The 26,661-nt window shown below is 46.3% G+C and overlaps 1 protein-coding gene across 3 annotated transcripts in view; it reads left to right on the forward strand.

Annotated features, from left to right (window-relative positions):
- The window catches only part of GOLGA1 (golgin A1), a 46,784-nt gene that overhangs the window by 14,000 nt on the left and 6,123 nt on the right, over window positions 1-26,661 (forward strand). The window contains exons 3-17 of one of the 3 annotated variants that reach the window (XM_056138665.1): window positions 459-533; window positions 1,435-1,532; window positions 2,281-2,313; window positions 5,035-5,163; window positions 5,447-5,616; window positions 6,101-6,212; window positions 8,003-8,128; window positions 9,990-10,085; window positions 17,098-17,193; window positions 18,122-18,271; window positions 20,273-20,368; window positions 25,094-25,183; window positions 25,699-25,801; window positions 25,897-26,027; window positions 26,255-26,398. In XM_056138665.1, coding sequence (XP_055994640.1) covers window positions 459-533; window positions 1,435-1,532; window positions 2,281-2,313; window positions 5,035-5,163; window positions 5,447-5,616; window positions 6,101-6,212; window positions 8,003-8,128; window positions 9,990-10,085; window positions 17,098-17,193; window positions 18,122-18,271; window positions 20,273-20,368; window positions 25,094-25,183; window positions 25,699-25,801; window positions 25,897-26,027; window positions 26,255-26,398 — 1,649 coding nt within the window. The remainder of the gene's footprint in view (window positions 1-458; window positions 534-1,434; window positions 1,533-2,280; window positions 2,314-5,034; window positions 5,164-5,446; window positions 5,617-6,100; window positions 6,213-8,002; window positions 8,129-9,989; window positions 10,086-17,097; window positions 17,194-18,121; window positions 18,272-20,272; window positions 20,369-25,093; window positions 25,184-25,698; window positions 25,802-25,896; window positions 26,028-26,254; window positions 26,399-26,661) is intronic. The other 2 variants (XM_056138667.1, XM_056138666.1) reach the window with 2 other exon arrangements.

Consider the following 26,661-nt stretch of genomic DNA (forward strand, 5'->3'; position numbering starts at 1 on the left):
AGACAATAAAGGTGTTAGGTGCTTTACTTGCATGCAGTAACCCCAGTTTGAACTATGGCTCTGCATGGTTCCCTGAGTACTGCTAGGAGTAGATCGTCACACACACACACACACACACACACGTTCACGCTCACATACAATAAAATTGAAATGTAAAAAAATAGTAATGATTCTGGTATTCATAGTGGGGCATTTCTGATCATCAGACGACCAATTCTTACTCTCTGCCAGGGCTAAGAAAATGTGACTGTTTGTTTTCTCCATTGACCATGGACAGTTTGTAATATACCTGTTTGCCCGTCTTGTTTGTTGTTAATGAGAGGCTGTCTGCCTAGCTTTCCTTAACAGGAATGGTTTTCAGGTTGAGAAATCATCATCATTTTCACTCATTTTTTTGTTTAACTTCCTTTCCTGATGTTTGTCCATTCCTGGTATGTGCATCACCCTCCTCACCCAAGACTATGCTGAACAGGTCCGAAACTTGCAGAAGATAAAAGAGAAGCTTGAAATTGCGTTAGAAAAACACCAGGATTGTACGTATTTTTCTCCTGCTTATTTCAATCGTCTTAGGGTTTAGGGTTTATTGTTTGTTTTTTAATTAATAGTGTATGGTTAAGATTGTTCCTTCCAAGAGCTCTAGTCTATAAGTAGTCTTCTTCTTACTCTAGTCAGGAGTGCATTTGTCTGATAGTTAGAAGCATATAACTCATATTTATGTTGCTCTGTGGGCTTGTTTCTTAGCAGAGTGTCGTTATATGTATCAGTTTGTCTCCATTCAGTTAACCAGTTTCTTGGCCACTCTTAGAATCTGGTAACATATAGTGCCTGGTCCTGGAGCCTAGCTCAGGACACTCTGGTTCTGACCACAGCTTCCTTGCTGCTATGTTTGTAATTGGGGGGTGATATCTCTGTCAATTCTCCAAAAATAGAACAAACCTTGGATTAGTCTGCCCTGAACCTTATGTTTTCTTTCGGGCTCAATTCAAGAAAGATGTTAACATAAGTAGAAAGTTGTTTTCTGTGTATATATATATATATAAATTTTTAAAGAAAACAAGTGAAAAAAGGTTTTTGTTTTTCTTTGTTTTGATTTTTGTTTTAATTCTGATAAAGTTGTAATAGCAGCACAGTGATAGCATTGATTTGTTTTAGTAAGATAACTCAGTGCTCTATTATACTATTTTAAAAATTACCTTTATGTGTTTTGGTGAAAGTATACTTTTAACAACTACAGAAAAATGAACACAACAGAAACAAAAAAAAGTATGGACTAGTACTAAAGCCAAAAAATTCTTTGTGGAAAGTCAGATTTTTCCCAGTCTCATAATCCATTTTTATGACCTTGACCTTATATTTGTAAAGTAACAACATAGGCTATTTGTCATGCTATTTTGAAGTTTTTCTATATCTCAAATAGAGCCTCTTTGTTAACAGCTTCCATGCGGAAATTTCAAGAGCAGAATGAGACATTCCAAGCCAGCAGAGCCAAAATGGCAGAAGGACTGACTTTGGCATTAGCCAGAAAGGACCAGGTATTCAATATGTGACCCAGCCCAAGACTGATGGAAAGATTCCACCTAGTGACACAATTTCAAGAAATCTATAAGCCTACACAAAAATATGTACAACCTAGTGGGGGGAAAAATAACAAGAAACCTTAGAGTTATAAGCCTTAATGTATCTAAATGAAGAAAGGATCTCAAATTGGTAGATTCTGATTCTGGGCAATTGTTCTATAGCCTTTTGTACCAAAGAAAAAGGATATAATCCCTTTTCCGTTCATTTATACCAGGTAGCACAAAGCATATGGGTAAAGTGAAGGTGAAGAGGAAAATAATTATCAGAGACTCCTGAAGACTGACCCTCCCTCTGCCCACTTTTAACCATCTAACCATCAGTTGAGAGTTCCAGGTTTGGCTGATCCCATCTATGCACTCTTAGAAAATAATCCCAGCCCATTTGGGGCAGCACTGAGGATCTGCCAATGCTACATAAGACTAACACATACAACTTACATGGGGTATTCCACTCAGTACAGTCTATAGACTTGTATTTGTGTTTAGAATTGTTTCTAAAGTTCATTTTCTCCTGATAGTGTTATGAACTTCCTTAATAGTGAGCCAATTCTTTGTGGAAAGTCAGATTTTTCCCAGTCTCATAATCCATTTTTATGACTTGTTGCTTTTGGGCAAAGAGTAAGTTGATTTTTTTTTTTCTGAAAATCCTGGTGTTACTGATACTTTTCTTGGAAACTCTATTTTTGTTATTGTTTCATTTTAGGAATGGTCAGAAAAGATGGAGCAGCTTGAAAAGGTTAGTTCATCATCTTACTGTCTTCATTTTTGCTTTACTATTAATGCTGACCTCTTGTGGAGCTTGGAAAATCACGATTGCTATGCCATCTCTTGGAAACTGAATTAGTTGAACTAGACGCTGACTTGGCATGGCCATTGTTTTCCCCTTCCTCCTGGGCAGGTTGCGTCTACTGTTGGCCCCACTCCTGCATTAGCCAGGTTCTGTTACCCATCCTCTGACTGGGTTTCACCAAAGGGGAAACACTTGAAGAGTAAGAGCCTTCTCTCTGTGGGAGCTTGTTTTATTTGTTTGCTTTGGGACCACACCTAGCAAGGCTCAGAGATTACTACTGGCTCTGCCCTCCGGAATCACTCCTGGCAATGGTTCAGGGACCATATGGGATGCTGGTGTGAACATCATACAAGGCAAACGCCCTATACTACTCTCTGAACTATCTCTTGGCCCTTCCCCATGGGATCTTTTAACCGAAGCTTCTGTTGGACCTTTGGTTCATCCTCTGACATAGTTTCTGACTCCTTGGATTTCCTATAACAACTTCATCTCTGCCCCATCATGCCCACTTATTTACTAGTACATTATCTGTTGATTGGTTTGGTTTGGTTTGATTCTTAGACCACAACCATACATGCAATACTGAGGATCAAACCTGACTTCTTACCTGTAAACATGCTCTCCAGCCACTCCTTTGGGTTTTCTTCCCTGCCTGCTTTCTTGCTTTAAGTCATTTTATCAAATTTTCTTTTAAGTACTTCCTTTGCATCTGATGTCTGGACCATATGGGATGCCAGGAATTGAACCCGATCAGCCACAGCTCCAGCTCTGGGAGTGCATTTCTTTTTTTTTGCCCCCCTTAAATTTTTATTAGTGAAACACCATGAGGTACAGTTGTAGACTTACACATTTTTGTGCTTGGATTTCAGTTATACAATGATCGAATACCCATCCCTCCACCAGTGCCCATTCTCCACCACCACTGATCCCAGTGTCCCTCCCACCTCCCATCCCCCTATCCCACCCTGCCTCTGTGGCAGGGCATTCCCTTTTGTTCTCTCTCTCTTTTTGGGTGCTGTGGTTTGCAAAAGAAACATTGAATGGCAATCATGTTCGGTCTATATGGAAGTGCATTTCTTAAGGCTCAGTTCTGGGCCAGTAAAAAAAGAATCTTTTTGGCTAGATACAGATGAGGAAAATTGATTAATTTACTAATACTTTTCACTAGTTTGCATAGCACAGCAAACATACTTTTATAATATACACTTGCCTAACAGACATGAATAGCAAGATGGAATTTGAAGCCTAAAATTAAGAAAAACTTTTTAATATGAAGTAATAGGTTAGCCTGCATTATATGCTGCTACCTAATCTGTGTTTTCATTAGTGATCTCATAAGTAACTCTTCATGGTAGAAAATTTATTCCTTGGATATGTTTAGTTATGAAATATATTATTTGCTGTTTATTGAACAAATGAGTTTCATTATTGCTCTAGTCTTTGATAGAGTATCAGTTTAAATAGTGGTAGTTTACCACTCTGACCTCTAAATGCCTTTTTTTTTTTTTTGGAGGGGGAAATCACACCCAGCAGTGCTCAGTGGCTCTTCAGTCAGGAATTACTCCTGGCAGTGCTTGAGGGACCACATAGGATGCTAGGGGATTGAACCCCGTGCAAGGCAAATGCCCTACCCGCTGTACTATCATTCCATCCCCTGAATATCTGCAGTTTTTTATTAAGAACTTCTAGATGTTGAGTAGTTTGTGCTCTGTTCTCTTATTCAAAACTAAAATTTATTTATTTTTACTTTTGTTTGTTTGGGAGCCATACATGGTGGTGCTTTAGAACCACTCTAGGCACTCTGCTTGGGCACAAATGAGGTGCCTGGGATCAAACCTGGACCTCCTGCATGCACAGCAGACATTTAGCCAATTGAGTTATTTCTCTGAGATCCCATGTCTTTTTCTTTTTTTTTTTTCTTTAGTGAAACAAGGTAGTTTTTATCCAACAAAACTTGCCTAGAAAGAGGTGAGAGAAAATATGGTCTCCTCCACAGTGGAAATACGCAGTCAAAGAAACATAGAAACAAGGGTGGCCAGAGCAGTCGTACACTGGGTCAGATACTTACCACTGTACACAGCCCAACCAACCGTTGAGCCTACAAGGAGTGAACCCTGAGTGCAGAGCAGGGAGTAAGCCCTGAGCATCTCCAGGTATCTCCCAAAAAACCCAAAAACAAACAACAAGAAAAAAGATAGTGTTCAAGGGAGAACATGACCTTGAAGAGCAGCTCACATTTTCTTTTTTTTTTCTCAACATAAAGCATTTGTATAGGACCGGGGCTATGGATCAGTGGTAGAGCACATGCCTCAGATATATGAAACCCTGGGTTAATTTCTGGCATTGGGGGGTGGGGGGGAACTACCATATAGCTTGAACCAAGTAGATAGGTCCTAGGGCTGGAGTGCCTAATGTGCTTGCAGGAAACCGAGGTCTGAGTCCTGCTGCAGCATGGTGCCCTGAACTAGCTGGGTTTAGAGAAGCAAAGAACAGACCAAGGGTTTTCTCAGTGGTGGAGCACATGCTTCACATGCCGGGGACCCCAGCTTCCCCCCACCCCACAACAAAGAGGAAACAATTCTGTGAAAATAATGATTTCTAATGTCACAGTGAAAATAATGATTTCTAATGTCACAGTTGTCTCCATTAATATCTTCTTCCACCTAGGAAAAAAGGCTTCTGACAGCTCAGTTACAGGAAATGAAAAACCAGAGTTTGAATCTTTTCCAAAAGAGAGATGAAATGGATGAATTAGAAGGATTCCAGCAGCAGGAACTAAGTAAAGTAAAGCATATGGTACGCATCTTTAATTCAGAAGCTGAATGATGAGTCATTACTCTGATTCTGTCATCGCTCTAATAAATGGCAAATATACCCTAGTAGTCTTTGATATTAATTATACTCGTATGTTTTCAGTTTATTAAATGGAAATGCCCTGTGTGAATTCTTCCATTTTTATTTTTAAACAACTCAGCATATGAAGCTCCTGAAACATTCTAAAATTTTGTAAAAAGTTTGATGTACAGGTCCAGATTTTTTGTGTATTTCTTATTAGTAAAGCTTTTTATCTTTGTATCAGCTATTAAAAAAAGAAGAAACTCTGGGGAAAATGGAACAAGAGTTGGAGGCACGAACCATAGAACTGAGTCACACACAGGCAGAGTTGATGACGTCCAATCAGCAGTCTGTAGACTTAAGCCAGAAGCTTGAAGAATTGCAGAGACACTGCTCAACGCTGGAAGAACAGAGGTTCTTGCTTGGTCTGTGGGGCCCATGGGAAGTGATACTAGTGTAATTCTGGCTCTGCCTGATTGCCTTTCCCCCCTGCTCTTTGCAGCACTTTCTGATCTCAGTCCTGGCAAAGGCTTCCAGGCTTGTCCTGTCCTAACTAGGGCTGATGACCATCCTCCTCCACCTCTCACTCCTCTTCACCTGCTCAGACTCAGAACCACTCCTGCCCCTCCCAAGCATTTCTCTGGTTTTATTTCTAAGCTATTGAGTCACCAAAGGCAGTTCAGGATTTTTTGCTTTACCAGGGTAAAACTCTCCCCACCATCACCACCCCATGGGCTTCTGCTCAGTGAGAGCCAAGGAGTCTTCTCCATTGATAAATTTCACATGACTAATGTTTGCAGCCATGACATAGAGAAACCATGAGCAATTTTCCTATGGAAAGAGCGTATCTTAGATGAGATATTCAAATGTGTGCATTCTCTGCTTGCTTTCTGTGAAGAGACCACATGACTGCTTCAAACATAGGTGCGGAAAATAAAATCACGGCTCTGGAGCAAAAAGAACAAGAGCTACAAGCATTTATTCAGCAGCTTTCCACTGATTTGCAAAAGGTACGGAGAGTACTGGGAAGTGGCCTAGGTTCCTGGTATTTGTGAAGAGATAGAAACTAATTTTGCCAGAAATGTCAGCCTACAGTCCACATCGCGCTAGTTCCTCGTCTAGCCAGGCTACATCCTTATTGAAGAAGCTGTCTTTGCTCTTTTGTTAAAGATCAGTTGCTTTTTTAGAGGGTTATTTCTGTGCTCCCTGATTTGTTCCATTGATCTATTTTTCTTTTCCTTCACCAGTATGACAGTTTGGTTTTTGATTTTTGGTTTTGTGGCTGCACCCAGCTGTGCTCAGGCTTATAACTTTTCTGGCTCAGAGATCATTCTTTGCAGGGCTCTGAGGGTCATGTGTGATGTTGGTGATCAAACACAAGCCAGCTGTGTGAAAGGCAAGCACCTTACCTAGGTTTTGAAATCAAATAGTGTCAGTCTTCCACAGTTGTTCTCTTTTCTTCAGTGTTGTTTTAGATGTTCTGCCATTTTTTGTTGCTTGTTCCTGTTTGGAGGCCAGATCTGGCCGTGTTTAAGGGACACTCCCAGCTCAGTGCTGGAAGATCGGTTCAGTAGGTACTCTGGGGACTCTTGAGTTCTAGGGACCAAATTTTGGCCGTCTGTAAAACGTGTTTCCATTTTTTGAGCTATTTTTTAAGTCCTGTTCTGAGTCTTTGGATTCTTCATGTAAATTTTGAATCAGTTTGTAGGATCACATAGGTATGTGCTTTTGTGCTAGTCCTAAACTTTAATTTTTGTGAAGGGACACAAAGAATGGTTATGAAGACTGGAGATCATTGAAAGTGTTTTCATATATTTTGCAAAATGCTATTTTTGCTGTATTCTGCTATTACAGTTCCTACTGTTTGTTTTTATTTTTATTTTGGGGCCAAACCTGGTGATGCTCAGGGCTTACTTCTGACTCTGCACTCAGGAATCACTCCTGGTGGGCTCGGGGAAACTTATGGGGTACTGGAAATCAAACCCAGGTCAGCCTAAGTGGAGTTGCTGGTAATGGTTTTTGGCATCTGAAGTAATGATGTATGTCCCGAGTACTCTTCTTAATAGGATTAAACATTTGCTTAATGGAAATGGGAAGAAGAACATTCCTGGAACCACTAGATCATGACAGTACAGTCTGGTTATATTTTTATAGGGGCTTTGCCCAGAAGTACTGGGAGTAAGGAAGACAGGGCCACTCCCAGTGGTGCTTGGGGCCTCCAGCATTACCTGGAGGACCATGCAATGCCAGGGATCAAACTCAGGGCCATGTGCATGCTCACCATATGTCCTGCCACTTGAGCCAGATTCCAGCCCCTATCCCTTTTTTTTTTCTTTTTGGGTCACACCCGGTGATGCACAGGGGTTACTCCTGTCTCTGCACTCAGGAGTTACTCCTGGCAGTACTCAGGGGACCATATGGGATGCTGGGAATCGAACCTGGGTCGGCCGCATGCAAGGCAAACGCCCTACCCGCTGTGCTATTGCTCCAGCCCCTATCCCATTATTTTAAGGAAGACGAATACCATTCCTTTGCTTGCCAGATTCCATAGAAGTTTTGGCATTGTTCTTCTCAGATTGGCACTTACTTAAATCAAGATGACCGTTTGTCTCCTACCCCAGTGTTCTGAAAAGATAGCTGTGTGCTCTGGCTTCTGATCTTGCATCTTTTATGGTCAGGGACAATTCTCTGCTCATTCATCTAGGATAGAGTTGAAAATGAAATTTCAGTGACATAGGATGACCCAAAGTGGTAGGAAGACAGGGGAGAAGTTTCTCATGAAATCTGCTTTCACCTGCAGATCACTGCTGAAGCTCAGGAGAAAGAGCAACTCATCACCCGTTTGCAAGAGAAAGTCTCATCCTTGGAGAAGAGACTGGAGCAGAATTTCTCAGGAGAAGAGCACGTGCAGGAGCTCCTGAGAGAGGTGAGTGGCTTTCTTGGGCCGTCTGGGCTGGGGAAGGCAGTGGTGACTATGGCAATTTCCTCAGGTCTAGAGTTTGAGAACCACAGAGTCTGCAGACAGTGGTGAGGCACGCACACGCTCCAGCTTCATGGAGTCCTGCCTGCAGCTGAAGCAGCCTCTTGTCCCCTGGGTGAGACCCTCTCCTAGTAAAGGGGGAGCCTATGCAGAGATGCAGGTGGACAGCCCATCCTGGATCTTGAGAAGCCCCACCAAGTGCTTTACACCTTGTGGGCTTTCTCAGCACCCTGCACTGCTCACCTCCCCTGAGAAAAGAAAGTTGACTGAGGAAAGAATCACATCTGCCTTGGGTATGGGCAGGAGCTTCCTGAGATAGTCCCCATGTCTCCTAAGTGAATAGAGGCCATTGCATGTACTGGTCTTTTGCCTGTGGTGAGAGTAGTAGGGACCAAGAGGAGGGGTAACACACTTGGCTTTTTCATGTGCTCTGTATATGGGACCACCAGCACTCTGCTGCCAAGTGCAAACAGAGCAAGAGTCATTATATTTCAGTTATTCATTTAATTATTATTGTTACTATCCTTATAGCATGATTCTACTACAAGCTCTAACATAATTATGAAGATGCTTTAGGGAACGAGGAAGTCCCAAACTCCTTTGCTGTCATTCTGGCCCCCTTCTTGTTTGTGTCCCTGTGGCAGCAGTGACCAAGCCAAGGCCTTGGCTAGATCAAACCATCACTCTGTCTGTAGTCAGCGTTAGCTGGGTATCTCCACGGCCACCATTGTACCATTGGACTGTTCTCTAGCCTGGTTTGTGACTGGCTGACCCAACATTAGTCTCTTCATCCTTTGAATGTCTGCTGTGTTCACTGCCAAATTGATCTTCTTAAACAGCGTTTCTAACTCCCTCGTTCCCTAAAGCATCTTCATAATTATGTTAGAGCTTCTAGTAGAATCATGCTATAAGGATGGTAACAATAATAATTAAATGAATAACTAAAATATAATGACTCTGGCTCTGTTTGCACTCGGCAGCAGAGTGCTGGTGGTCCCACGTACAGAGCCTCTCAAACCAAGCTCAGCACATGCTGAGTGATACTAGAAATGAAGTTCATAGCCTCATGCTTGCAAAGCAGGTGCTTTTGCCACTTGACACTGAGCCATCCCCAGACCCTGCCACCTTGTTTCTTGTCCTGAGTGTATTGTCACTTTAGCTTTTGGCAGTTTGTAGTTGCCTGGACCTCTCCCCTGACTTGCTTGGGTTCCCCCTGTGCTTCCTGCTTCCCGGAGGGACAAGTGGCTCTATTCTGTGCTGCTTCTTGGTGGAAACTTGCTATACAAAAACAAGATCATACAATTTGCAAGCAAAATAGTTTTACTTAGTACATGTGAGAGAGAAGGGAAAGAGAACCTTATAAAGTAAAATCAAGTATGCGCTGAGTAGGGATGTGGGCGAGACCACTGGGTTGCACTGTAAGGAGAGGGAGAAGATTACTCACCCAGAGGAGAGGCCATGGTCACTCCAGAATGGAGTGTATTTATTCCGGAATTGTGTTCGTGACAGGAGCCACACCCAGCAGTGCAAGGGGTTCTTCTGGCTCATTGCTTGGAGATCACTCCTGGCGGGTCTGTGGAGGCAGGTGGTGGAACCAGGGAATGCCAAGAATCTACAGGCCTCCCACACATGCAGAGCATGAGCTCCAGACCTGGAGTGCTCTCCCCTGCCTTTCAGTTTGCTGCTTTTCAAAGCATGTAATTATTCTATACCTAGTTCCAGTACAAGTCCTAGTATATTTTCAGTATAGCAGTAACAGCTTAATGAAGAAATGGTTATTTTAGTTTACCCATCTTTCAATTTCTAGAAATCAATTGCTGAGCAGAATTTGGAAGATACCAGACAGCAACTCTCGGCAGCCAGAAGCAGCCAGACCAGGACCATCAACCTCTTGGAGACAAGGGTACTGACGTTGCTTCTGGAGATTCTGAGTTTCGGGACACAGGGGTGAGGTGGAACAAAGTGAACAAACTGGTAGGATGACATGGTTGTGACTGAGAATCTGCTTCATAGGCCTGAGTTTTTCTTTTAGGATATTGGGGGTTGGGAGGGGCTGTGACTGGCATTGATCTGGGGCTTCTGCTGGGTGTGTTTGGGATAGAAACAAGGTCAGCTGCATGGAAAGCAGGCACCTTAACCCTATATTCACTCTGACCCCTGAGGTTTTCCATTGCAGTGACTATGTTTTTGGATCTTAACCTCGGCAAGGTTGCTGTAGTCATTGTCATCTTCTTTTTAGCAGGATGAGGGGTATGGTTGGGGTAGATATAGAGAGGCAACTGCCAGCTGTCTTCCATTTGTTTTGTTTTGGGGCCACACCAGCAGTGCTCAGGGCTTACTTCTAGCTCGGCACTCCTGGCAGTTACCAGCTATGTTCTGGATCATAGTGCAGAAGATGCACGCTAGCCTTTAGTTTATTTCCAAATTTGAGGGGAGGGATTTGAACTTAGACCATACCTGGTGGTTCTCAGGGGCAATCATCCCTTCGAGCCATCGCCTCAGCTAAGTTTGTGTGTTTCTTCATTCTTGCCATGTTACAGCACTGTTCCATACGAAGTTGCTCTCTTATTCATTCCCTTTGCGCCTATTGCCCTTCCTCCCCTGGCAATCATTCCAGTGTGGTTAATAGAGTGGGGTGACCTTAAACTGGTGGGTGTGGTTTGTGTGCATGTGTTGATTTAGGTAAATGATGAAACTGCCTTTGTCTGCTTGGTTACTTTCAACTGCCCTGTCTCAGATCTGTGTGCACCTCTCTACTTTAATTGTCTGCGACAAGCCAGACTCTGGAAAGCCTCCTTCCTGTCCACAGGGTCCACTGCAGTGAGCACCCGTGCCCCATCACCTTCTGGAGAGAGACTGCATCTGACTTAATGGGGCTAAGTAGGACACAAATGTTCCCTGAAGGGCTGCACCTGGCCCTCCTCCCTCCCCCCCTAACCCGGCATGCTGGAGGCTCCTGTGTCTGCGCTCCGCCATTTCCAGCATTGTTATTTTCCCAACCCTGTAATTTTCTTGCCAGTTTAATGAGTGTGAAGTGATATTTAAATGTTTTAATTTGCATTGCTATAGTTACTAATGAGTTTGACCATCTCTTCATATGCCTGTTAGTCTTTTGGGTTTCTACTTTTGGAATTGCCCATTTATATCTTTGGCTTGTTTTTCTTGGGGGGGTTGTTTGGCTTATAGGATTTCATTATATATTTAGTGCCTAAACGTTTGTCATTTTCCAGTCCATATTAAGTACCTTCTTCCTTCTAAGACTTTTAAGTGAATTTAATTTACTCAAATTACTATTTTTCATCCTGTATTGGAAGGTAACATTTTTCCCAGTAGACGTTTTATTTACCTACAAATTTCAGAGTTATGTATTGATATTGTGAGTCTATCTTATCCATTGCTATAGAGAAATGTCTTCTTTTATTCTTCAGTTGATATTAGGTACTATACGCCTGCTGAACTCTTGTCTCTAGTATTGGATCATTTCTTCCACTTTCCTAGGCAAGTAGTCAGACATCTGTGAGTAATGATAGCTTTATCTTGTCCTTTTGGGTCTTTACACTTTGGGTTCTTTTTTCTGTCCTTAGAGAATTGGCAAGGGCCTCTAGAACTCCACGAGCAGAGCAGATGTCAGAGTGCCAGGGAGGCCACCCCCCTCTGGGTTCTTTTCCTACCGAATGAGTCATCTAAGCAATCAAAGGGTTTTCGAAGGAAGGGTCAATTTAATGTCATGTCCACGGAGAATTTACTTGGTTATAAACTCTAGTGGGGCAAACCAGGGGTATTGCTTCCTGTGACATCAGGAATCTGGGGAAACTTCCCCTAAGAAGGAGGGAAGCTGCCTCTGTTCACTTTCAGAGTGAAATACTGTTTGTTTGTTTGTTTGTTTTTTTTCAGACAAGGCAGACCTGTTCCTTGATGAACTGGCCCGTGGGTGGGAGCTCCACCACTGCATTCTTGCACAAATAGGGGAGCAGGGATTGCATCTATCAAGAAAGGGCAAAGGACTGAGACTGGGACAAGAACCTCTTCTCAGTCTCAAGGACCTTCTCTGCCCTTAAATCAAAACCATCTCTAGGGTGTAGAACTGTGGCTGAGTGATGGAGTACCTGCCTTCAAGCAGGTGTGTGCCCTGGATTCAGACTTTGGCACTGCAGAAAGAATAGAGAGATGAACAAATAAGCGATTCTAAGTGATGTAACAAGCTTCCCGAGGCCTTCAGTGGACCTGTAGCTGTGCTTACTGGCTGATTCCACTCTGCATGTGTAGAGAAAACAAAACAGTAGGTTTTGGTATATATGATATTTATTGAATTAAGGAAAGCCCTTTCCCGTTGCCAAAGATATTTTAGTTGGCTTTTTAAAATCATAAATATGTAGGACTTTATAAAGATTTTTAATTTAGGGATCCAAAGAGATGGTTTAAGGGGCTGGAACACATATTTTGCATGTAGCAAGTTTTGATCCCATAAACTACAAATTGGTTCTATTTTGTATAAGGTTGGGCTGGAGCGATAGCACAGTGGTAAGGCATTTGTCTTGCACGCAGCCAGCCTGGCCGAGCCGGGTTCAATTCCTCTGCCCCTCTCGGAGAGCCCAGCAAGCTACTGAGAGTATCTCGCCCGCACAGCAAAGCCTGGCAAGCTACCCGTGACATATTCAATATGCCAAACACAGTAACAAGTCTCAAAATGGAGACGTTACTGGGCCCGCTCGAGCAAATCGATGAACAACAGGAGGACAGTGTTTTGTATAAGATTGTGACTTACTTGCATATGTGAGGCCCTAGGTTTGATTTTCAGCCAGCACTGCAGATAAGAGAGAAAAAAACTTAAGTTTTTCATGGACTGGGGGGCAAAAAACAGTAATTGAGTTTTCTTTAGTCTCTTAAGTATGGTGAATTGTATTAACACCTATTCTATATAAAACAGTCATTTCCTTGCAATTCTGGACCATCTACCTATTATTATTATTATTATTATTTATTATGTTCTATTCCTTTATTTTAAAGTAAGAACCAGCAAATTTTGTGGGGGTGGGACAAGGAAACTTGGGCCACACCAGGCTGTGCTCAGGGATCACTCCTGGCAGGGTTCAAGGAACCATATGGGGTGCTGGGGATTGAACCTGGGAACCCGGGTTGGCTGAGTGCAAGACCTACCTTCTCTACTATCTCTCCAGTCCACTACAATATATATTTATTTTTTTTTAATTTAATAAGCTTGACTTTGGTTAGCTGGTTTTTTGTTTGTTTGTTTGTTTGTTTGTTTGTTTTGTTTTTGAACCACACCTGCCAGTACTCAGGGCGTATTCCTGGATCTGCTCTTGGGCATCACTCCTGATGCAGCTCAAGGGACCATATGGAATTCCGGGCAAGAGCCCTACCTGCTGTACTGCCCCTGCAACCTGTGTCCTTTATTATTTTTTACTTCATATTTATTTATTTTTAATAGGGGCCATACCAAGCAGTATTCAAGGGTGCGGGGACACAGAGCAGCTCAGGGGCGTAAATGCAACATGCAGCGCTTGGCGTGTCCTCTCCCACTGAGATATGTCTCCGGCCCTTTATATTTCCTACAGTTTGCTCTGTTCTTTTTCAGATTGGTTAAGCTGAATTCCCCTTTATACATTCAGCTGCTCTCAAAAAATGCCCTAGCCAGGATGGTGTTCTTTCATTCTGAACGTAGAGACATTTCAGATTGGCTGGATAAGCCCTCCTGAGTCAGAGCTCACACCGCTGTGCTGTGTCCTTTGTGTGGTGGAGGAACCAAGAGATCTCTGGAGTTTTTAATTCTAAGAACCCTAATTCTGCTTCTGAAGGCTTCATCCCCAAGACCCTTCTCCACACATACCATCACACTAGACATTAGAATTTCAATGCAAAATATAGGGAGGAGCAACACACAGATACTCAAATCATCGAAATTGCTTCTTTTTTTTTTTTTTTGATTTTTGAACCACACTTGGCAGTGCTCAGGGCTTACTCCTGGCTCTGCTCTCAGGGATCACTTCTGGAGAGATTAGGGAAACCCTGTGAGATGCCAGGGATCAAACCCAGATAGGCTGTGTGTAAGGCAAACATCTTAATCACTATCACTCTGATTCCACAAATTCTTTTTAAATCTTTCTTATTTTCTGATTAAATCTGTTCAAAAATTATGCTTTTTTCTAGATGAAGCTTTGTTTTAATCATTTCTACTTCTGAATATTCCTTATAATATTTTTATTGTAGAAAAATAAAAGTATAACAAAAAGTGACTATTTTAGCCCTGCCTACCTAAGTGTTTAATTAAGTCTCATTAAGTATATAGATTCTTGTGCAATATTTACCACCATCCCTCTTTAGATTTTCTCAAATCAAAACTCTGTACCTGTTAAAATAGTGGGAGCAATAGTACATCAGGTAAGGCACTTGCCTTGCACACAGGAAACCTGAGTTTAATACTTGGCATTCCATATGGTCCCCTGAGCCCACTAGGAATGATCCCTGAGCACAGAGCCAGTAGTAAGCCCTGAATACTGCTGGGTGTGGCCAAAAAAATAAAAACAAAAAGTTTTTATTCCGTATCCCCCAGTCCCTGCAATCTTAAATCAGTTTTCTGTTTCTCTGAACTTGTTGACTCTCGACACTTATATAAATGAAATCATACAGTATTTGTGCTTTGGGGCTGGAGAGATACTGCAACAGGTAAAACACTTGCCCTGGACTTTGCTGGCCTCAATTCCATCCCCAGCACTACATATCGGCCAGTGAGTGCAGCTAAGAGTGACTCCTGAGCACATCAAGGTGTGGCACAAAAGCAATTTGTGCTTTTACCATAACTTTTTTCTTTTAGAACATGTCCCAAAGGTTCATCTGTATTGTTGCATTTATCAGAATTTGCATTTTTGTAAGGCTGAATAATATTGCATCATATGTCTGTGCCATATATTTTTTAATCCATTCATTTGTACATGCAGATTTGTATTTGTTGTACACCTCCAACACAAAGTGTTATAGATAGTGCTACTATAAAAATTAATTTGCAAGAGTTTGCATAGGTACATCCCTTCCTTTCCTCGGGGTGTTCCCCAGGAGGGGATTGCTAGGCCATGCACTGATTCTGTGTAACCTTTTTGGGATATGGATCCATTGGATTTTAGTTCTGATTCTCCCACAAGTGGAACTAGTCGTTGTGGACAGGTAACATTCCTATTCTCTCTGGAAGTGTTCACATTCCTTCTTGTGGTGGCTCCTCTGAGCTGTTTCCCTCCCTTTGCAGTGTTCTTGCATGTTTAGTTTGCTGCAGTTATCTAGAGATTGCATACTCGACTGTGGCATTGGGGAGCACAGGCAGCAGTGCCTCCAGGATCCCCTCAGCATGGGGGACAGTGCCAGGAGTTGAATTCATGGTCCCAGGCCCGCAAGGCAGATGTTTTCCCATTGAACTAGCCCTGGCCCCTTTCTGGCGCTCTCTTTTTGTTGTTGTTTTTTTGGTTTTGGGGCTACACCTGCTGGTGCTCAGGGCTTACTCCTGGCTCTGTACTCCGAATCACTCCTGGCGGGAGACCATATATGGTACCAGAGATTGAACCCGGGTCACTGCATGCATGCAGGGCAAGCTCCCTACCTGCTGCACAAAGGCGCTGCTCTATGGCTCTCACTCCCACTTTCTGTGTATCAAAAATGTGAATTCGCCAGAGGAACCATGAAACCTAAAAGTATTCTTCTGTCATTGAGTCCCGACCTCTCCTCACAGAATCCAGCCCTCGTGTGATTCCGTTTTCATAGTATAGTAAAGCTTACGAAGGTCATACTTCGAAAGAGATTGGCAGGCCGAGCTCCAGGGCTGGCTGACTGCTGCACATCTGTGCAGTCCTGACAACAACGCCAGCCTCATTGCAGTGGTTTCATGGACTTGCGAAGCCAGGCTTGTGTTGGCAATAGTTCCATGCCTGGGGGCCTGCCATCAGGGCTGACACTCCTCAGGGCACTGATGTGGGAAGGTGTCAGCCACCCCATGTTTTGACATGGAAAAAGAAAAATACCCAAGTGCCCCACAGTAGCTCATGGCTCAAAATGTTTTACAAAACGAATTACAAAATATTCTTGAAGAAATAATCCGAGGTCTGAAGGCTACATGGAAACACAGAAGAAAACTTAAGTGAAGAAGAAAAGGGCAATGTTTTCCTAGAATTGTGTATAAAGTAGTCTAGAAGAAAATACATTAGTATAAGACTTTTTTTTTCTTTATTGGGTCACAACTGGCAATGCACAGGGGTTGGTTACTCCTGGCTCTGCACTCAGGAATTACTCCTGTCAGTGCTAGGAGGACCATATGTGATGCTGGGAATCGAACCTGAGCAGGTCATATGCAAGGCAAACGCCCTACCCGCTGTACTATCGCTCCAGCCCCACTAATTATTTATTGAGGAAAGTTTAGCTTAGGGGTTATTCTTGGCTTTTGTTTGTTTGTTTGTTTGTTTGGTTTGGGGGCCATTCCCGGCAGTGATCAGGGCATACTCCTGGCCCTCTGCTCAGGGATCATTCCTGGCAGAGCTTGGGGACATACTGAGTATAAGGGATTGAGCCTGAGTCCACTGCGTGCAATGCAAATGCCCTGCCTGCTGTACTGTTGCTTTGTCCCCTATTACTGGCTTTGTGCTTAGGAGTGACAAGCGCTGGCAGTGTTCAGGGGATCATATAACCATATGTGGTGCCACGATGCAAACAGCCCTAATCCTTGCACTCTCTCCAGCTTATAATGATCCTGTTTTACCATAGTAGATTTACAGTATCTTTTTTTTTCTCATTTAAACTCATAACGTACCTGTTTCATGATTTAAGTGGGTCTGTTCTTTAAGGCCAGGTTTTCCCTACCCTGGCATAAGATGTACCAAGATGTTTTTAAACACAGAGTGCTTCTGTTCCCCTCTCAGGTGAAGGAGCTGGAACAGAATCTGCAGGTATCTGAGGAAAAGCTGAAGGAGAGCTGCGAGCTGGTAGCGACGCAAGAGGCTCAGATCCTGGAACTGGTACGTGGTTCTTAGCCCACATCACTTTCCCTTCAGGCCTTGGCTAATCACTCCTAGCTTCTGGGGTGTGGGCTTTGGACCTGACCTGGGCTGCAGCTGTGCTGGGTGCAGGTCGGTGGGCCCCTGAAAGTCAGACCTGTGGACGGGCTGTCACCTGCTGACCTCCACTAGAGCTGATCTAGTCCTAAAACTGTTCAAGGATGAGCTCCACTAGTGGTCAGATGGCAGCTTGCACACAGGATGCTGGGAACAGTGCCAGGCTCTGGGGAGAAGGCGGCAGACCACTTGCGAGAGGGAAAAGAGGCCCCAGCCAGGGCCAGAAACAGAATCATAAAAAGTTCGCTGAGGGCTGGAGTGATAGCACAATGAGTAGGGCGTTTGCCTTGCACATGGCCGACCCAGGTTCAATTCCCAGCATCTTATATGGTCCCATGAGCACTACCAGGAGTAATTCCTGAGTGCAAAGCCAGGAGTAACCCCTGAGCATTGCCAGGTGTGACCCAAAAAGGAAAAAAAAAAAAGTTCGCTGAGCTGCATACTTGCACGTGGTTCGCTGGCACCTCTGCAGCAGATCTCGGGGGTCAGGACTGGTGCCTTATTCTTTGGGAAAACTGGGGCACTTGCCCTTGCTCTCCCATTAGTAAATGGCTGAACACACCGTCTTCAGTAGAGCTTTGGTTCTCTAGTGCTGTCTCAGGCTCCAGTGTGACCTGTGGCGGGACTGTGCCCAGTGCTGTTCCCCTAGCATCCACACCCGCCCAGGTTAACCCTTAGACCAGGGGCTAAGCAGAGCTGCTGCAGGCGAGGATAGCAGCAGCAGCCAGGCCAGGAGGGACAGGAAGGAGCATGGTTTCTGTTAAGACACCCATCCTTGACTTACTGAGGACCAAAGCAGACCACTCTGCCAACTGGTGCCCTCTGCCCGCAGGCTAGCGCCCACCAGGAGAGCAGCCACGCACAGCAGCAGTTCCTGACTCTGGAGCGACAGTGCACCGAACGCACCCAGGCGCTGGAGGCCCAGCTCTCAGCCCTGAAGCGAGCACGGGAGGCTGAGCACACTGCCGCCGAGCAGGGCATGGTGAGTAAGGGAGGAGCTGTTGGGGACAAGCTGTGCTGCCTGTGGCGTGGCTCAAGAGCAGGCAGCCACTCTGGGGGACCTTGTCTCTCTTCCCTCTGAGATGCCTCTTTACAAAACTGTCCGGAAAGTCTCCTTCCACCGAGCCAGGTGAAGAGCTTTCCCTCCCTCGGGTGCATAGAAACTGCTGGCATGCTCAGACCCACCCGCCGCCTCTCAACTGCTGTGCTCCTCTAGCCACCGTGCCTCCCACCAGCTGCTTCCTGGCCTCTGGAATAAAGTGCTTCTGTATTTTGAGACCTTTGTCCAGTACCTGTCCTTCCTGTCCAGTCCCGTTCTCATGCCCACCTGCTCGGCCAGTTGGGGAGAATCAAAGACATAGGTTCCTGTGACCAAATGTGGTAAAGACTTGGCTCACTCTTTCTTTCTTTGCTCCTTCCTTCCTTTCATTCTCCCTTTTTTTTATATATAGTGACCTCCCCAGAGATGCTTTGCGGCCCAGGGGTGCTCAGGCCCAGCTGTGCTCGGGCCCAGCTGTGTGGAGACCTCCAAGACCACCCGGCAATGCTCAGGGTGTTAATTTGAGGGCACTCACTCACTCACTCCCTTTGCTCTATCACCCTGGCCCTCAAAAATTTTTTTTGAGGTGCTGGGGATCAGTTAATGTTTTGGGCAGGGTTCCCAAGCAGTGCTCAGGAGGTTCGGTCTACTCCTGGCACTACTGATCCCAGCTGTGCAGGCCCAGTGAGTGCAGGGCTTCAGCTTGACTGGGAAACACTGCTTGGACCCAGGAATGCTGGGTCTCACTGGTGCCTCCTGGGGGCCAACAGGGCTCTCTACGTGATAATAATTCAGACCACGCAATGCTGGGGGTCAAATTCTGAACCCTGGGCCTCCAGTCCTGTGATCTATTTTCCAAATTCCTTTGTCATGAGTTTCTGCCTCTTTCCCTTCCCCTCTGTTGTCATCACCAGAGAGGGGGAGTCACAGATATACCTCTGCCAAGTTCACATATCAGATCATGCTATTTACCAGGGGTTTTGCTTCTCTAGTTCTGGCGCTCGTAACAGTGCTCACTGAGGTTGGTATTTCTTGGCACAGTACTAGCACATCCTTTTTCCATCACGGGACTTGCAGTGCAGCCGGTGGCCCTGTGCTACTGGGCTCAGCACAGCCATCAGGATCATGGTCTGCATGGATGATTGCACCAGGGATGGCACCTCAGCCTCATAGAGCCACATCTTGGGGACTCTTTCATTCTCAGTACTCGGGGATCATGCCTGGTAGTAGGGGAGCTGAGTATTCAGGTGGTGTTTATGATACTGCATCTCAAAGCTGGGGCTCCCACTTGTAAAGCATGCTCTCTAACCCTTTGCTTAATTTTTTCCTTTTGTTCAAAATTTTGGGACTTTTTGCAATACCCCAACATTGCCCAAGGGCTACTCTTGGCTTTGTGCTCAGAAATCACACCTGAAAGTGCTCTAGGAATCATATGCAGTGCTACACGATTTAAACTAGGTCTACTGTGTGTAAAGCAAGCGCCTTAAGCCCTGTACTCTTTCTGGCCTTGTAGCTTTATTTTTCAGTTACTTGATGGGAGGGCTGAGTCTCTATCTGGCGGTGCTTTGGGGCTACTCCCAGCTCTGTGCTTAGGGAGCAGTGCTCAAGGACCATATGTTGTGGGGGACCAATCTGGGGTCAGCTGCATGCAAGGCCATGCCGTCCTCGCTCTCCAACCCCCAGTGTCTCTCCCTTCCCAAATTAATTTCTTTTGGGGATCACACCCAGTGTTGCTGAGGTGGGGACAGGACCACTTCCTCGCCATAGTGAGACTGTGCAGGCCTAAATATTTGGGGCTCAGGGACCAACAGGTTGTGGGTTGGGACTGTGTGGTACTGAGGATTGAATTCAGAGCCTCACACATGCCAGGAACGTGCTATGCCTCTTGAATTGTACCCCCATCCTAAGACTTTCCTTTATCTGTATTGTTTTCTCAATTTGCAGAGAGAACTGGAGCAAGAAAATGCAGCCCTTAGAGAAAGTAAAAATGAATGTGAACTTTCTTTTCACCAGCACCAACTTGAACTGAAGAAGCTAAAGGTATGTATTTCATTGGGCCCGTTCTCAAGCATCCATGTCTTTCACTTGCACGTTGCCCGTGGCCAAGTGGCAGTTCTCTGCTATAGTGGGAAAGGAGTGAGCCTAGCGTGTGTTCGATGCTTCTGGGCACTGGCTAGAAATTGTCATTGTAGCCTTTCAGTGGTCCAGAACAATAGGGAGACTTTTGCTCATTTGATCATTAAAATGTTTTGGGGTCTCTGAACATAAGTCATTGTCCATGTTCCATCGCTGGAGTTGGTGTTTGGTCTGATTTTTCATGTTCCCTCTGAGGCCCAGCCTTTCCTCCATATCGTTGTCCCCAGTGCCTGAAACCTGTGCTTTCCCCATGCTGGTGTCTCCAGAGAGAGCTGCAGAGCAAAGCTCAGAGGGGACCTTTACTCGGACTATGTCCTGCTGGCCCCCCCATCCCCATTCCAAGAGCCTGGTGCTCAGTCCATGCTGCCCCTTCATTCCCTGTATATAATCGATGAAGAGGAAAGAGACTGCCACTTTCCCTAGGCCCTGGGCTCCCCTGAGCCTTAAACCAGGCTCTTTGGGGGACTGACGTGCCATGGGAAAGTCCAGGGCTTGTGCAGAGTGAGCTTTCCGGACTGGCCTGCCACATCCTTGGAAGCCCTGTGGGAAATATGTACTTTGGGGTCAGGATTTCTTACTTGGGTGGCAGCCACGCCCAGTGGCTACAGATCTAATCCAAGTTCTTGCATGCACGTGTTTTGACATTCAGGCCACATCCCCAGCTCTGGCAGGGTTTGGGGGCAGCTCCCAGCGGTGCTCAGGGAACCATGTGTGTTGCTAGGGATCAAACCTGGGCTTCCTGCATGCAAAGTGTGTGTTCTAGCCCTTTGAGACATCTTCTAGGCCCAGATCATTTCTTCATGTTTACTTGAATAGTCCTTGGAGTTTCTGTAAGTACAGGGCACCTCTGAAGATGCTGTGAGGGTGAACAAAAAACAGATGCAGTTTTTCCTTTGTGAAGCTAGTGTTAAGTGGTAAATGAGATGCAGAAAGTTAAGCAGGATGAGGAATGGAGTAGGGAGAGAAGCCTGTGAAAATTTATTTGGTGGGAAGAGCTTTGGTAACATTTAGAGTCTGGATCCAACTGAGGATGAGAAGAGAGGAAATAGCAAACAGAAGGCCTGGGGCAGGAATAGGCTTAGTTGACTCAGCCCATAAGCCTCCTCCTTGCCTGAGTAGTTGGCTCTGTGGGCATGCTGTTAGGAGGCCAGGACAGAAGCTGGAGGCAGGCAAGCAGGCCTGTCCACTTCTGACACTGGGCTGTGGGAAGAGGGCCTAGGGTCAGTTTTCGAGCTGGGGCTGTAGCACTGCCGTGGATCAGACAGAAGGAGTGAGAGGAGGGAATGGCACTCATCTCCTGTTTGATTTACATGACTCCGTGCTTCTGGCCACTGCTCTAGTGATTCTTAGGGCATATCATTGGGGAATAACCAACCCCTGAGCACAGCTGCATATGCCCCCCCACCAAAAAAAAAATTGCCTGGGACAGCCTTAAGAGCGTTGATTTGGAGCTTCCGAGGACTACACAGGAGACCGAGACCATAGTGTGCACCAGAAGTGACCCGTGACCTGCCCCGCCCTGCCACACCCTTCCCTGCCCTGTTTTACTGTACTAGCTTGAAGATAGAGTGGCCAAAAATTCACTTAGTTAATGTTGAACTAAGTTGATTGGAAATGATTGATGTCCAGGCTCAAAGGGGGAAAAAAAAAACAGAAAACGAAAATTCCCTGAAGAAACCATCCAGGACCTCTAAACATTTAATTCAAGCACAAAATCAATGATCAGGTAAATTACAAAACAACATGGACAGAAAAAAGATTCACAAAATACTATGTTTATCATGTTTAAAAGAGATAAAAGACATGGGTCAGGAAGTAGAATCCCAAATATAATTTTGAAATTGCTAATGCAGATCTCAGAAGTGCTTAAAGATGGAACCAGAGGGACAGGAGTGATAGTACAGTGGGTAGGGCATTCGCCTTGCATGCAGCCGATCTGGGTTCGATCCTCAGCATCCCATATGGTCCCTTGAGCATTCCCAGGAATAATTCCTGAGTGCAGAGCCAGGAGTAACCTCTGAGCATTGCTGGGTGTGACCCCAAAAGCCAAAATAAATAAATAAATAAGATGGAGCCAGAGTTATAACACAGCAGGTAGGGTGCTTGTTGGCCCAGGTTTGATCCCTGCACCACATATGGTCTCCTGAGTCCTGTCAGGAGTGTTGCCTGAGCACATTATACTGTCGCTCTGGAGCCCCGTCACATCACTTTAGAATGATGCAGCTAGCTCATCAGTTATACTTCATTAAGACTGTTTTTAAAAGCAGTGAGCATAACTCATTAAAACAAGAATTGGTGACATAGAAGAAAGTAGAATTGAATGCAGAAATTCAAACTAAAGACAAAGAGGATCCTATAAGATGTTACATTGTGTCAGTGGGAGGCCTGGAGTAAAGAAAGAGAAATTATTGAGGAGAGAAAAGGTTGAAATTTCCCAAACAGTTAAAAGCCACTGACTTAAAATATAGAAGTCCCTGTCCTTACAGACTGGAACAGGAAAGTAAATCCTTGCCCAGAAATCCTAGAGTAGTAGAATAAAGAAAATCAATAAAGCAACAGCAGTCAGCCCCACTAGATTTCAATTGAAGAAAGCAGTCAAGAATATCTTGGGGGTAAAGGAAAATTTTAGATGGAAACATAAATTCCTAGATGTATGTTCCAAATGTAAGGAGGGAAACACAGGGAGGAGAAGAGATGATGGCAGGTGCGAGCACAGAAGCAGCAACATGGATGCACCCCCAGGGTCACTCGGGGTTCAGGCCTGGGAAAGAGCCTTAGGTTCCTGTGCCTATTTCGTGGCCAGGGCAGACAGCATGAGAAGCGTTGAGAGGGAGCAGCTGCAGCAAGCAGGAGCTAAGGGACCACGGAGGAAGTGGGAGTTTCTAAATGTAGAAATTAAGGGGAGGAAGCCCCGCAGATTTGACTCTCAGCACAGTCATTGTCAGGGGGCTGGGGCAGTGAGTAGGTTCAACTGCACAGTGGGTGCAGCTGTTTCATCAGGATGATGTTGCTGCCAGCAGAGCCCCTGTTGCTGGCAGAGTCTGATATCAGGAGTGCCAGTCTTCATTCTCCCTCCCGTCCCCTTCTTGTCTCCCATGGGCAGAGAGCACTGTAGAGCACTTGCAGGCTCCTCGTCAAGTATGAAGCTGGGTGTGGCCAAGATGCTGCAGCTGCGCCTAAGGTGCAGTTCATTTCCAAGCCTAGAGGGAATTTTCTCAGTATTTTGGGGTTCTGTATTAATGCCACGATGGCGAACAAATATACTAAATAATTCCACCTGGGCTTTTTTGTTTGGTTGGTTTTTTTGAGCCCCACCCAGTGATGCTCAGGGGTTATTCCTGGTGGGCCTCAGGGAACCAGCTGGGGTGCTGGGTTCAAACCCAGGTCAGTCGTGTGCAAGGCAAGTGCTGTACAGAGTACCTGCTGTTCTCTGGCCCCTGGTCTGTTGATTGAGATTTCTCCTATGCCCAGGCCTTGGCTGTCTGCATCAGCATATAGTCTGAGGCTGGTGAAAAGGTGTTTGCACACGCTGGTAAGGTAGAGTTTTGGGGTCCCTGGTACCATCTCTGCAAATCTCCTATGCAGTGCTGGTTGCATCTCTTCCTGGAGGGCTGCATTAGCCCTTTGGCTGGGACCATGGACTTTTCCTTTCTCCCTCCATCCCCAACAGTCTCGGCAGCACATGTTTGGAAACGTGTATTTTTTAGGTAGAGACATTTAGAATTAGTGGTATTCATGTTTTTTCAAAATAAGTGTTTCCTTGGGGCCGGAGCAATATACCGTGATAGCAGGTAGGGCATTTGCCCTGCACGCGGCTGACCCGGGTTCAATCCCCAGCATCCTAAATGATCCCCCGAGCACCATTAGGATTAATTCCTGAGCACAAAGCCAGGAGTAACCCCTGAGCATCTCTGGGTGTGACCAAAAAAGAAAAAAAAAGTATTTCATGAGCCCCTCTGCATACCAGCTTGGTGGCCTGATGGCTTCAGCAGCAAAACTGAGCTGTGTCTGTCAGGCAGAATGCCAGGTCCGGCATGGTTCTGTGGCATTGGCACACTCTTGGGCGCTGCAGGACTATCTAAGTCAGCTTTTCCACACTAGTTGGTTTTTGCAGAAATCCAGTTCCGTTATACTAAAGCAAATTGCCCTTGACTTACAGTGGCTCACCTGCAGATCAGCCCCAGGTCTGGGGGCTGGGGATGCTCTTCCCAGTGCGGGGGGGGGGGGGGTTCTGAGTGCTGCTTCCTACCTTTGCTTGTCTCTCTTCTCATGACTGGTTCTTGATCTCTCTCTCTTTTTTTTCCCGGCTTTGATTTGGGGGCCACACCTGGTGCTACTCAGGGCTTATTCCTGGCTCCACCCCTCGCTCATGCAGCAAAGATTCCGTCTTGACAATGTGTGAAAATCTTCCCGGAATTCCTCAGCCCTGACATGGCTCCCGGATGCTGGGCGTTCCCCTGGGTCTCATCTCTTTCCTGAACAGCCAATGTAGTCACTGGTTCTCGTCACAGAGGCCGCTGCAGGGGATGCTGCCTGCCCTGTAGGACACTGTTCCCTCTACTCCTGCAGTATGTCCCCACAGGGAACTGAATTGCGGGGCTCCATCTCCTCCTTGTTTTCTGGGTGTAGGAAGAATGGAGCCAGAAGGAACGGGTGAGCCTGGCCGTGGCCCAAGCCCTGGACGAGGTGCAGAAGCAGCGGGAAGAGCTCCAGCAGCAGGTGGGCCCACACAGGGCTCTGAGACCCTAGCGAGCACTGGAAGGGGGATAAAGCAGCCCCGACCCTCACAGTGCCGGATTCAGTGTGAGAGTCAGCGAGTCACAGTCACAGACCCTGGATCAGGGTCACAGTCAAATAACACGGGGGCTGCAGTTCTCAGAGCTGGACCAGTCCTGCCTTTGAGGACATGGTGTCAGGCCCAGACACTCCGGTGATGGGCTCTCGGCTTTGATCCATCTCACTGAGTCTGAACCTCAGACGGCCTCTCAACAGACCCTGGGTTCTGGGAGTGGGATGGTACTGCCTCAGATGCGCACCCTGTGGGGCACAGGCTATGGTGGGCAGGCTGACACCACACCCTGCCAAGGTGTGGTTTGGGGGGCTGTTCACAGGAACTACCAGGTGCCCACTGAGTGCTTGAGTTCACAGGGATTATGGGTCAGAGGAAAGGGCCAAGTCCTTGGGCAGAGAGCTACTGCTGCCAACTGCCTCTTGCTTTGGTCTCTCTTGCCAAGGTGGCTCACCTGACCACTGTCATCAGTGAGAAGGAGCAGAGTCTGTATGAGAAGACAGAAGCAGTGCTCCGGAAGGAGCAGGAGCTCCAGCAGCTGCAGCAAGGTGAGGGGCTGGTGCGGGGGGCGGGGGGGAGCGGTGCACATGCTGCCAAACAGCCCCCACAGCTCAAGCTCACATGCATGTCCCTCTTGGCCCAGGTCACGAAGCGGTCCTGCTGCAGATGCACCGGCTGCAGGGGGAACTGGAGGCCCTTCAGAGTTTGCGGGCAGAGGAGGTCCAGGATGACCTGCTGGGGCTGCAGGCTCAGGAGCAGGGGGTGGCACCTCAGGTACAGCCTTCAGGGACTCTGGAAGCACTGAGGGCAGGAAGGGGGTGCAGACGCCCAGTGAGGGGATCTCTAGCTCTGGGACGGGCCAATGCCCAGGGGCTTTTGCTTTCCTAAAAGTGGGGACACTCAATGGACTGGGTGGTCATGAGGCTCACAGAGCCCAGGAGCTGTGGCAGCACGTGTCACCAGTGCTGTTTCAGTGCCCATCTTGCCACCCCTCCCTGTAGGGTACCTCGGAGGCCCTGCAGGATCCAGTAGACCAGCTCCCATCAGCAGCAGAAATACCCAACGGTGAGCTGGGCATCACGGACCTCGGGCAGCTGCAGCAGGAGAAGCGGGACTTGGAGCAACAACTCCTGGAAAAAAACAAGGTGTGGCCTCCTTCCCTCCACTTTTCACTTTTCCCCGCCCACACCCTCTGTCTCTCCCTCACAGAGTAGCACCCTGACCCTACAGCAACCAGGGTTTTCCTGGGCTTCTGTACCTGCCTGTGTTGTGCTACTGCCGCACTCCTTGAGGGAACGCCAGGATGCCAGGTGCGGGGCCGGAGCCGCAGAGTTGTGCGTCTGGCTCCCTCCCCTGCTCTCTGCAGCCACCCCCAACATCCCCACCCCCCTTAGGCTCTGACAGAGGG

This window comes from Sorex fumeus, unplaced genomic scaffold (assembly GCF_029834395.1).
Source record: "Sorex fumeus unplaced genomic scaffold, SorFum_2.1 ptg000129l, whole genome shotgun sequence".
Taxonomy (NCBI): Eukaryota; Metazoa; Chordata; class Mammalia; order Eulipotyphla; family Soricidae; genus Sorex; species Sorex fumeus.